At 51.1% G+C, this 12,381-nt stretch overlaps 1 protein-coding gene across 1 annotated transcript; it reads right to left on the reverse strand.

Moving 5' to 3' along the window:
• Window positions 1-607: 607 nt before the first annotated feature.
• FAM43B (family with sequence similarity 43 member B) lies at window positions 608-3,173 on the reverse strand. The gene has a single exon (XM_007119360.3). The coding sequence runs from the start codon at window positions 2,743-2,745 to the stop codon at window positions 1,759-1,761; it is 987 nt and encodes a 328-aa protein (XP_007119422.2). The 5' UTR covers window positions 2,746-3,173; the 3' UTR covers window positions 608-1,758.
• Window positions 3,174-12,381: the final 9,208 nt, after the last annotated feature.

Below are 12,381 nucleotides of genomic sequence, written 5' to 3' on the forward strand. Positions count from 1 at the left end.
GTGAAGCGGCAAGTGGTACCCTCTGTTCCAGCAGCTCCAGGAAACAGAACAATCCTGATTGCTGGTGATTGCAGAGGCCACTCGTCTGGGCTCTGGACAACTCTGGGATCAGTGCCCAGCTCAGCACAGAAGTAAAGAAGATATCCAAGCTCAGGACTCCTGCTGTTATAATGGTCTGGACAGATCTCTCCAGCTCCTCTGAAAGCAAATTGGGTTGCCCACCCCTCTCCCTTACATCCTTGAGGAGACCCAGCAAATACCATCTGCTTTGACATACATACACATGAGTCTTCTCAAAGATACATGGCTGATGAGAAGGCCCCAGCCCAGTGCCCCCTCCCTGCCAAATGTCCCAGAGACACTTGTGTTTGGTGTCCAGGCAGAGAGACGTTCCGGGACGCCGAGACAGACAGCTGACACCCCTTCCAGGCTTGGCACAGGTGATGTGCAGGCGAGGCACCTGCTACTGTCTCCTTTCCCGACGTGAAGGGAACAGCTTCCTGGCAGTAGCCCCTTCGTCCCCCCCCTATCCTGAGAGTTGGCTCCAGCTGCTAAAGGGGATACTTCCTGGGGTCTTCTCCTGCCCTTTAAGGTTCTGATGATAATCTTTTCACCCCCAGCAGGCCTGGCATCAAACACAACACAGGAGTGGTGACAGGCTGAAAAAGCAGGAACACTTTATTTACAGTGATCATTTGGTGACACATAGATCTTTGGGCTTTTAGTGGCCTTGCTGAGAGACACATGGGCAGGGGCCTGCCTCTCTGTTGGGTTACCGCATCCTCCTGCCTCATCCTGCTATGAGAATCCAGTCAGGACCCTCGTGCTCTGACAAGCCTCAACTTGGGGGCATCCCTCCTGTGTCCATTTTCTGGGCAGTCAGTGTTCTCAAGCACTGACCTCAAGCCAGAGGTCCTCCTTACCTCCTCTGGAGGCCACGTCTTGGTCCTGGTTGTGGGGCACCTAGGGGGGAACCACACCCTTCATTATGCAGAAAGATGGGGTGGGTGAGGAGTCCTGTGGGGGGTGGCAGGTGCCAGGGCACAGGCTTGGACAGCCATCTGGTGCAGAGAGCTGTCACCTGGCCTAGCCTGTGGTTGGGGTTGGTAGGAACATCCCAGTCTTCTCCAAAGCCAGAGCAGTGAAGTCCCAGAAGTCCTCCAAGGGGTAGAGAGGCCAGGCATACAGAAGTCTTCCTTGTGTGTATGAAAGCAGACTCAGTTGCCACTTTGGGCCTGGCCTCAATTCTCCAGGGCTACTTACTCTTCCCCCTACACGAAGGCCTCCCCAGGGTTGGTCTCATCCCAGGGAGGAAGGCTAGCCTGGTCAAGGGCAGGCCCACTGCTTCCACCTGGCCAAGATCCAAGGCCACCCTCCTGGATTTCTGGAAACGTCTCCCCCCCTTCTCTTGAGAGGATGTTTGGGGAGGGAGGGCGTGGTCTATGGGTAAAGAGACTCAGTGTGAAGCGTAGGGGGCAAATCCACAATGGAGGGCTCCGGGAGACTCAGGTGGGGGGAGCGGTGAGCACTGAATCCTGCTGCTTCCCCATCTGGTTCCCCAATACAAGGGCATGTCAGGCGTCACCGTGAGCCAGGATGAGGCTCGAGCGGATAACAGAGACCACGAGAGAGGCAAGGGCACCACGAGGGAGGCAAGGGCCGGGGGACCAGGGGGAGCCGGAGCGGGCAGGGCCAGGGTTAGAGGCTGTTAAGTCAGGCCGGCCGGGTCTGGGGCCGCAAGTCCTGTCCCTTCGGCTCTCAGCGCGCCTGGCCCGCCCGCTCCCGGTGGCCGGCCTTCCAGCGGCGAGGCTGCGAGGGCGGCGGAGGCGCCGGGGCGCCCCGCAGGCTGCACGTCCTCAGCTCCCGGGCCAGGCTGAGCACCTCCAGCCGCTCGCTCTGAGGGGCTCCTTCCTCGCGCTCCTCCGCCTCCTCGTCCTGGTCCTCGTCCTCCTCCTGGATGCTGCTGAGGCGCGGCGCCCCGCGGCCGCGCTCGGCGGCCGGCGGCCGGTAGGCGCACTTGGCGTTGAGCAGCCGGCGCAGCGGGGCGCGGGGCACCGAGGCGGCGGCGCCCCCGGCGAGGAGGTGCTGCTGGCGCACGTGGCGCGCGTCGCTCTGGCGCTGCAGGCGCTTGAAGTCGCTGAAAGCCGCCAGCGCGGTCTGGCGGAGCAGGCGGGCCAGGGCGCGCGCCTTGTGCGCCCGCGCCAGCAGCACGGCGTGGCAGCGCAGCACCACGGCCTTGTGGCGCGCCTGGTGGCGGTAGACCCAGGCGAAGACGCGCGGGTGGCGCCCGTCCGCCGTGCAGTAGGTGATGCGCGGCAGCAGGTAGGCGTGCGCCGGTCTGCGGCCCCCGGAGCCCCCAGAGCCGCTGCGCTCGCACGGCTGCATGCGGATGCCGTGCGGCCCTAGCGTCAGCTTCATCTTGGTGCCCCCGCCCGGCCCGCAGCGCGCCCAGATCTTGCCCACGGCGTCGTCGGTGCAGCCGTCGCCCTTGGCGTGCAGGGTGACGGCGTTGCCCAGGTACCACACGGTGTAGGTCGGGTCCTCCTTGTTGAGCTCCACTTTCTGGCGCCGGCTGCGGAACACGCGGCCCAGGCGCTCCAGCGGCCAGTCGGGCAGCAGGTCCGGGCAGGAGCGCAGGAAGCTGGAGAGCAGCGACGTGTAGGCGAGCCCCGGGCTCAGGCTCTTCGCCTTGCACTTGGCCTCGTCCTCCACCAGCACGAATTTGTTACGTCTCCAGGGCAGCATCGCGGCGGCGGCCAGAGGGGCTGAGGACGCCGCGAGCTCACGGGCGTCCTGCCCGGCGGCCGGGGGAAGGGAGGGCGCGCAGAAGCCCGCGGCCCCGGGCTTTCGAGAAGCTGGGCGGCGCCGGAGACAGTCGGTGCCCAGAGATGCCCAGTGCCAGGCAGGGCTAGCTAGCTTCGCAGATGCCCGGTGCCCAGCCGGGCTGGCAGCCGAGATGCCCGGGCGGCGGCCGAGCGTCCGGGAACAGCGTCCCCCGGGAGTCGCTCCAGCCGTCCGGGAAGTAAGGAGGGGGCAGGGACTGGGCGGGGAGGAGACGCCCCCCAGGCCCGAATAGGGGGGAATCCCACGGTCCCCGCCGCCCAAATTGCGGCGGCAGGGAGGTCGCCGGAGCCGGGGCTGGCGGTTGGCTGCTCGGAGGGGTAGACCGAGAGAGCGCGACTGCGATGGGGACTCCTTCAGGCGTCGCGGCTCCACCTCCCCGGGCTGCCTACATCACCGGGCGGGACCGCTAGCTCTCTTGTCCCCTCCTCTCTCTCCTCCCCCGCGCAGGCTAGCAGTGCTGTTCGCCCGAGACCCAGCACAGGCGCGGTGGATCGGGTTTAATCATTATCGTCGGAGGGGAAGGGGTGGAGGTAGGAATCTCCTGAAATCCACCGGAGGGCTTTGCCAACGCAAATTTCTCAGGTCTCGCTGGTGGTCTCTAAGCTCCTCCGGGAGCGTTCGGTATCCCCCTCCTCTTTCTAGGATTCCCATATTGCCCCTCACATCCCTTCCCGCATCTCTGAGCGTGAGTTCGGGTGGGTTCCTGATGGGCCGGCCTGGTTCACTTTCTTTGCCTCTTGTCTGCGCAGCAGAAAGCCAAATGAGGCGGCCGAGCAGTGCAATGGAAAAGTACTGTCGCTTGGTGAAGCTTTCTCCCAGGTTCTTCCAAGGTCGTGGGCCAGGCTCCTGCGCCTGAGCTGGGAGACCAGTCACAGCTCCAGGGGCCGGTAGTGGCCCTGGCGTGGACTAAAGCCGGGAGGGTACTCTTTGAGGGTGGGGAACCTTCCAGAGATTGGTCCTGGGTCTGTGGGAATTGCAGATGAAAAGCTCCTTTGGCCAAAGGGCAGCCTCTGGACTCTCCCGGGATTAAACAGATACCACTCCTGTTTGTGATCACCTCTCCTCCTCCCGGCCGCCTCCTCCGGGAGTTTGCATTCATTATCTCATTATCACAGGACTACCCAGGCTCTCAGTTAAGCGACTTGCCCAAGGTCACAAGGCTGGCAGGAGGTGGAACTGGGGCTCCACTCAGGCTCCGGTGACCCACGACTGGGCCCTCACTCTTCTGTGAGTCCACCGTATACTGCATATGGATGGGGCATTTTCCACCCTCCCCTGAGACCCTCCAGTGGGGCCTCTTACTAGGGAGGGGTCCTAGTGTACTGGCAAAGAGACACTTGTCCTTGGGTATGGGGACACATCTGCCCCTTTCAGGATTTGTTAAATCACAAGCTCCCTAGAATCTCAGGACTGCTCTGATGGGGGCCCAGGAGTCTCCTACAGAGCCAACACCCAAGCCCTTTCGGTGGCTTCAGAACAGGTCATTCGGGGAGTCTTCCAGGTCAGGAATGAGCCCAGAGGCTTGGGCTAGGCCAGGCCAAGCCAGGTGACCTCCCAGAGTGGGGACAGTGGGAAGATGATATGTCCCACAGCCTGGCCACATTCGTCCCAGGCCAGCCGGTTGCGCTCAGAATCCCTGGCGGGGTGGGGGTGGGGGGATAAAAGCAACCCTCCCCCTCACAAGGCTGCCTCACTGAATGCTCCTAAAATGACATGCAAATAAAGAATAGGAAATGACTTGGAACTGCAGAATCTTAGCTTCAGTGGGGGCCTCAGAGATTACCTGGCCCACTGCAGCCTCATTTTATTATTTTTAAGGTGGAAATGTCTTTATGGCTTGTTGCTGATTATAAAAGTAATACATGCTTGTGGTAAAAAAAAAAAAATCACTCCGGAAGGACATGGAGGTCTCCTACTGTCCCCACGCCATAGCCATGGCCTTATTTCTCCATAAGAGGACAGGCTCTGAGAGGCATAAGGATCCATCCACTGGACCTCACTGCCTCGGGGTCCTCTTCCCCACAAGCATCAGGAGGCTGGTGGGAGCAGCCAGTAGCAAAGCTTCCACTTGCAAGGCTGAGATATCTCCAAGCTTTGGGGAAGGCGTAGCCTCCTGGGGTTGCTAGAGTTAATGTATCATGACACGGGAAGCCCAGTTAAACTTGAATTTCAGCTAAATGACCATTTCTTTAGTATAACTGTGTCCCAAGCATTGCCTGCATTCGACCCTGTAACTAAGCCTCCTGCCTCGCAGAGAACAGGAAGGGGTGGGGCGCTGCACTTGGGAGCCTAGGGTAGGCTCGCTCACCCAGTCCTGCTTCTGTTCTGTTCCCACTGCTTTTGGGATATCCTGGCGGGGGTGGGTGTGGGAGGGTTATCCGGGACTGTGCTGAGATCACAGTGTACAAGGGTCTGTTTTGTTTGTTTTTAATTTTTATTTTTGGCCACGCGGCATATGGGATCTTAGTTCCCTGACTAAGGGGAACCTGTGCCCCTGCAGTGGAAGTGCAGTCTTAACCATGGGACCACCAGGGAAGTCCTGCAAGGGTGTGTTTATGTTAAGTCCTCTGGACCACGAAGCAGCATTTGACATCGTTAGCCATTTTGTTACCTTGTGGACAACTCACCTTGGCCTCCAGTTGCAGGGATTTCCTCCCTTTGGCACCTCCTCTGGGACCATTCCTCCCTTCAGGGGCTCCTCCTTACACCCTTGGGCCTGGTGTCCTGCCTTTGGCTCCTCTTCCTCTAAACTTGTTCCTTGGAAGGGTTCAGCTGCCCTAGAGCTCCCACTGTCCTTTCTATTCAGAAGGCTGGAGAGGCCCGCGTGGTCCCATTCATCCAGGCAGAGTTCAAGGCTGTCCCCTCCCTTAAGTCTTCCTTCCCTTCTCTCCTGTGCATGGTAGGAGCGCCCAGCTTTGTACCAGAGCAGTATCATCACTGCTTCATAGACTGGCATGTAGTTGGATTTTTTTTTCTTTTTTCAATTTAATTTTTTGCTGTAGCATATTTATACTGGTATTAGTTGAAAAAGTCATATAACTGCCTTATAGTAGACGTATAATTAAAAAATCAGTCCCCTACCCCATCCTTTCCCCAGTCTCAAGTCTCACTTCCAAAGACAACCCCTCTTTCAAGCATTTTAGAGGGCACTTCTGTCATATGCCTCCTTATTTTTAAATAACACACCTAATTCAGATTTTCCACTTTTTGAAACTTTATTGCCTCTCTTCTATGGAAGGTGAAGATTTAGTGCCCTTTCATCTCCCCGCATCCCACACATTATGTTCCCTTCCTTCCTCTCAGTTTAGTTATATCATTTTGTTGCTGTGGCATCAGTATTCAGTGTTTAAGTATTATGACTATGTAACTATTGTTCATAGCTGAGCCTTGAAGTGTGTTATGATTTCATTTTTCCTTACTGGACAACATTTTTGCTTTTCTAGAGGTATTTAATCACCTTATTAAAAAACAAAAACAAAACAAAACAAAACAAACTTCCTCGTGTACGCATCACTAATTCATCCCCCAACTGTCCAGAGGTACCTACGTAAAATGTCTCTCTACCTGGTTGAACACACCAGGTGGTCCTTCAGGTCTCTGTGTTTCTTAGAGACACCCCTCCTGAGGCATCCTCCCTGGGCTCCAACCTGGACTGCTTACCCTACAGACCTGTAGAGCCATTGTCCTGGGACCTTGTTTAACTACCACCCTGGAAATTTCCTTTGATTCTTACCTGTGTTGGATCCTGTTTTCTGGTTCCCTTGCTTTCTGCCTTCCCCCCCAATCCCCCCTCCCAAACAGGGTTTATTTCCTTGTTTTGGTAGAGCATGTATTCCAGTAGCTTTGATTGCTAGTTCTGCTGGGTGTAGAGTTCTAGATTGGAAATAAATTTCCCTCAGGATTTTGAGGAGTTGATCCATGGTTGCTGTTGAAAAGTCAAGCGACATTCTGGTACCTGATCCTGTGCGTGTGTGACTTGATTTTTCTCTCTGAAAGTTTTTAGGATCTCTCAGAGGTCTAAAGTTTCAAATGATGTGCATTTACTACGGGCACTTCTTGGTGAACCTTTCAGTCTGGAAATCAATCTCTTAATCTGAAAATCAATTTTGGGGACATTTCTTTGTGCTGATTCCCTCCATTTCATTTCTGTTTTTGTTTTTTCTATTTTAGTTGGATGTTGGGCCTCTTGGATTGATCCTCTAATTTTTCAAAATGTTCTTTCCAATTTTCCATTTTAAAAAAATGTTTGTTCTATTTTCTGGGATATTACCTCAACTTTATCTTCCAACTTTTCTATTTGGATTTTTTTTTTTATGTCTCTTCTCATAATTTTTCACTTCTAAGAGCAATTTCTTGTTCTTTTTTATAGCATCCTATTCTTGTTCATGGACATATTATCTTCTGTTCCTCTCAAAATATTAATTATAGTTGCTTTAAATTTTTTTAAAATTTTAATTGTGGTGAAATACACATAACACTTATGATCTTAACCATTCTTAAGCGTACAGTTCAGTATTGTTAAGTATATTCCCATTGTTGGGCAACCGACCTTTAGAACTTTGCATCTCGCAAAATCAAAACTTTGTACTAACAAAACAACTCTCCGTTTCTCCCCCAGTCCCCACCACCCCCACCCCCAGCCCCTGGCAACCATCATTCAACCCTCTGTCTCTATGAATCTGACTACTCTAGGTACCTTATATAAGTGGAATCACACAGTATTTGTCTTTTTGTGACTGGCTTATTTCACTTAGCATAATGTCTTCAATGTTCATCCGTGTTGTAGCATGTGTCAGTATTTCCATCATTTTTAAGGCTGAACAATAATCTGCTATATGTATATAACATATTTTGTTTAGCCATTCATCCACTGATGGACACTTGGGTTGCTTCCACCTTTTGGCTATTGTGAGTAATGTTGCCATGGACATGGGTGTATAAATATTTCTTGGAGACCCTGCTTTCAATTCTTTTGGGTGTATAACCAGAAGTGGAATTGCTGGATCATATTGTAATTCTATTTTTAAAAAAATTTATTTATTTATTTATTTATTTTGGGGTGGGTCTGCGTTGGGTCTTTGTTGCTGTGCGTGGGCTTTCTCCAGCTGTGGTGAGCTGGGGCTATTCTTCATGGCGGTGCGGGGGCTTCTCATTGCAATGGATTCTCTTGTTGCGGAGCACGGGCTCTAGGCATGCGGGCTTCAGTAGTTGTGGCACGTGGGCTTAGTAGTTGTGGCTTGTGGGCCCTAGAGCACAGGCTCAGTAGTTGTGGCGCACGGGCTTAGTTGCTCCACGGCATGTGGGATCTTCCCAGACCGGGGCTCGAACCCGTGTTCCCTGCATTGGCAGGCAGATTCTTAACCACTGTGCCACCAGGGAAGTCCCTCTCATTGTGGTTTTGATTTGCACTTCCCTAATTAGTGATGTTGAGTATTTCTTCATGTGCTTGTTGGCTATTTGTATATTTTCTTTAGAGAGATGGCTATTCAAATTTATTTTTTTGTTGTTGTATCCTAGGAGGTCTTTATAGATTCTGGATATTAACCCCTTTATCAGATATATGATTTGCAAATATTTTGTCCTGTTCCTTAGGTTGCTTTTTAATTCTGTTGATCATGCTCTTTGATGCACAGAAATTTTAAATTCTGATGTAGTCCACTTTGTCTCTTTTTACTTTTGTTGCCCGTGCTTTGGTGTCATATCCAGAAATCACTGCCAAATCCAATGTCATGCAGCTTTCCCTCATGTCTTCTTCTAAGAGTTTACAGTTTTAGGTCTTATTTTTAAGTCTTTGATCCATTTTTGAGTTAGTTTTGGTATATGATGTAAGGCAAGGGCCCAACATCATTCTTTTGCACGTTGATATCTAGTTTTCCTAACACCATTTGTTGAAATGACTGTTCTTTTCCCATTGATTGATTTTGGCACCCTTGTTGAAAATCATTTGACCATATATGCAAGCATTTGTTTCTATCTCTATTCTAGTCCATTGGTCTATATGTCTGTCTTTATGCCAGTACCACACTGTTTTGATTACTATAGCTTTGTAATAAGTTTTGAAATCAGGAAGTGTGAGACCTCCAACTTTATTCTTTTTCAGGGTCCTCTGAGATTCCATATGAATTTTAGGATTGATTTTTCTTTTTCTGAAAAAAAAATACCATTGAGATTTTGGTAGGGTTTGCATTAAATCTGTAAATTGCTTTGGGTAGCATTGCCATCTTAACAATATGAAATCTTCCAATCCATGAACATGAATGTCTTGCCACTTATTTGTGTTGTCTTTAATTTTTTTCAGGAACATTTTGTAGTTTTCAGTGTTTAAGTCTTTCCCCTCCTTGGTGAAGTTTATTCCTAAGTATTTTATTCTTTTTGATGCTATTGTAAATGGAATTTTTTTCTTAATTTCCTTTTCAGAAATTGTTCATGGCTAGTGAATAAAATGCAACTGAGTTTTGTAGTTTTGTGTGTTGATTTTGTATCTGGTCATTTTGCTGAATTTATTTATCCTAAGGTTTCTGTGGAATCTTTAGGGTTTTCTAATGATAGTTGTTTTTTGTTGTTGTTGTTTTTATTTCTTTGGTTTATTTATTATTATTATTTTTTGCATTGGGTCTTCATTCCTGCGCAAGGGCTTTAGTTGTGGTGGGCGGGGGCTACCCTTCGCTGCGGTGCGTGGGCTTCTCACTGCGGTGGCCTCTCTTGTTGCAGAGCATGGGCTCTTGGCATGCGGGCTCAGTAGTTGTGGCTCGCAGGCTCCAGAGCACAGGCTCAGCAGCTGTGGCACACGGGCCCATTCGCTCCGCGGCATGTGGGATCTTCCAGGACCAGGGCTTGAACCCGGGTCCCCTGCATTGGCAGGTCGACTCTCAACCACTGGGCCACCAGGGAAGTCCATGATAGTTGTTTTTAAAAGTTTTTTTTTTTTTTTCAGTTTCATGCATTGCTCTTCTGAGTTCTTTCTCCCTGTTAAAAAAAAAATTAAAAGATGTACATCTCTGACTGTCATGCTTACAGCTTTCCTCTAATGTCTGGTAATCACTATCATCTAGCCCTATCTGAGAGGCACAAACACTGACTGGAAACTCTATGTATGGGAGGTGCAGGGGGATGAACAGGACTTGTCATATATGGGCCTCATTATCTGATGACATGCTCAGCCAGGTTACAAAGAAACCCTGGCAAAGACTCTCTCCTTGATCAAACTTGGCTCAGGCTCCTCTGAATCCTTTTCTCGACTAGGCTCCCTCCTTGTCCATCCTGCATCACCCAGTTTTAGCAAGAATCTTGTTAAGTCAGTTTAGACAGAATCCCCCATCCTATATATCTGATCACATTCCTCACCCTCCCATCATCCCCTCTGTTGATAGCTGATCACCCGGGTCTGCCTTCAGCAAAGATCCTGTCAAGTGGGTTTAGTCAGAATCCCTTCTTAGCTCTGACTTTTCCTCTTAGTAATTTGCCCTCCACTGACCCTCCTCCCTGCCTCTTGGCTCTAAATGCCCCCTTGTTCTTGTTGTACTTGGAATTGACCCCAGTTCTATCCTGAGGTTTCTCTATTGCAATCGTTCCTGAGTAAAATCTGTTTTTAACCACTTTTCTTCACCCCTCCCCCCCAAATCTGTTTTTACCACTTTAACCACCATCCAGCTCTGTTTTTTTTTTTGTTTGTTTTTTTTTTAACAGCCCTCCAATGTTGAGGTCTGTAGGTCTTTTCTTTTGGGTTGGCCAGCGTCCCCAGGGAGAACTCCTAGAGCCTCCTGGCCATGGGGGAGGGGATGTATAAACCCAGCTGCCAGCATTCTGTGGGCAGAGTAGAGACGGGGCCTCCTGGAGGTCTCACTGATCAGTAGGCGGGCTGCCACTTCATCCGTGTTCAGGATGGTGCCTCCCTGCCCTCGGCCACGCCTGGGGTCCTCAGTCCAGAGGCGCCTTGGGTCCATCTCCCCAGAGAGGAAAGCTCCAGTCTTCTGGTGCAGGGGTGGGGTGGGAATCTCCATGCTGCTCCAGAGAGGGGAAGGTACCTAGGGCTCTCACTGCAGACTCTCACCGATCCTTGGTTTTTACATCTGACCTGCTGTCACCAGAGATGTCTGGTACGTGGGATTCCTGGGTTTCTGGGGCTCCTCAGCATGACACGACTTGATTCTTTCTGGGTTTCCATCCTTTGCACTCCACTGAGCTTGCTACCCGTTGTCAACGTGCCTTCCATCCTCCAACATGTTGTTAATGCCTCTCAGCGGCTATCATCGCCTCCTTCTTTTTCTTTGTCAGTTTATGCCACTTTTGTTCCTTTATTGTCATTTTAGTGAGGCTTGGGGAAGGAATGGGGACTTTATCTCAATGCTCCATGTCTAAAGAAAATCTCCTCAGTACTTTTCTGATGGTTCATTATTGTGCTCAAGATTCGCGTATCACATTCACTTGGTCTCATTATCATTTGTCCCTGGCAACGTAAACATACCTCAACGCATACCAATCGATTAATTAATTCATATTTATTTATGCATTTATTCAGCAGCTTTGTTCTGACAAATGCGGAAGTTGGACTAATCGCCACAGTTCCTTCTGGTTTGGACATTCTACCGTCATAGGAATCATTTTATTAAGTGGGTGCTGAGTTCAGAACTGGACCGTGGGGGCACCTAGAGATAGGTAGAGATGTGTAAGACGTTCCTGTTGGAGCCAGCCTCCAAGAGGGCTCCCGGTGAGCCTCACCTCCTGGTATTCATGCCTGTGTGTGGCCCCCTCCAGCCTGAATAGGGCTGACCTGAGTAATGAAAAAGATATTTTGGATATGACACTGAGTGATTTCTTTTTCTCCTTCTTTATTTTTTTAAAAAATATTTATTTATTTATTTGGCTGTGCCGGGTCTTAGTTGTGGCATGCGGGATCTTTTAGTTGCAGCATGCAGGCTCTAGCTCCCCAACCAGGGATGGAACCCGGTGGGCCCCCAGTATTGGGAGTGCGGAGTCTTAGCCACTGGACCACCAGGGAAGTCCCCAGCACCAGGTGATTTCTGAGGCTAGAAATTGAAGGACATTGTGGCTACTGCCTTGTTCTCTCCTGGATCACTCTTGCTGGAAGGTACCGGCTGCCATGTTATAAGGACACTCAAGCAGCCCTGCGGAGAAGTCCTCATGGCAAGGAACTAAGGTCTCCTGCCGGTTCACCACCCATGTGAGGAAGCCACCTTGGAAGTGGACCCTCCGCCCCAGTCAAGCCTTCAGATGACTGTAGCCCCAGCTGACATCTAGGCTGCAACCTCATGAGAGACCCTGAGCCAGAACCATGCAGCTCCCAAATTCCTGACCCACAGAAACCGTGAGATAATAAACAGTTATTCTTGTCTTAGTCACTAAGCTTTGGATTTGTTTTTTAGCCAAAGATAACGAACATAATCCCCAGTCTGTCACACAGGCCCCCACAGCTCTGATTGCGTCACCCTCTCCCTGCTGCCCAGCTTCCCTCTAAGAGCCTCTTGCCTACATCTCTGTGCCTCAGCCATGCTTTACCAGCCTCCTCCCAGTGCCTCT

The sequence above is a fragment of the Physeter macrocephalus genome, unplaced genomic scaffold (assembly GCF_002837175.3).
Source record: "Physeter macrocephalus isolate SW-GA unplaced genomic scaffold, ASM283717v5 random_125, whole genome shotgun sequence".
NCBI classification, from domain to species: domain Eukaryota; kingdom Metazoa; phylum Chordata; class Mammalia; order Artiodactyla; family Physeteridae; genus Physeter; species Physeter macrocephalus.

Excerpts from the sequence above, each read along its gene's own strand:
- FAM43B (XM_007119360.3), bottom strand. The coding sequence starts at position 2,745 with ATGCTGCCCTGGAGACGTAACAAATTCGTGCTGGTGGAGGACGAGGCC.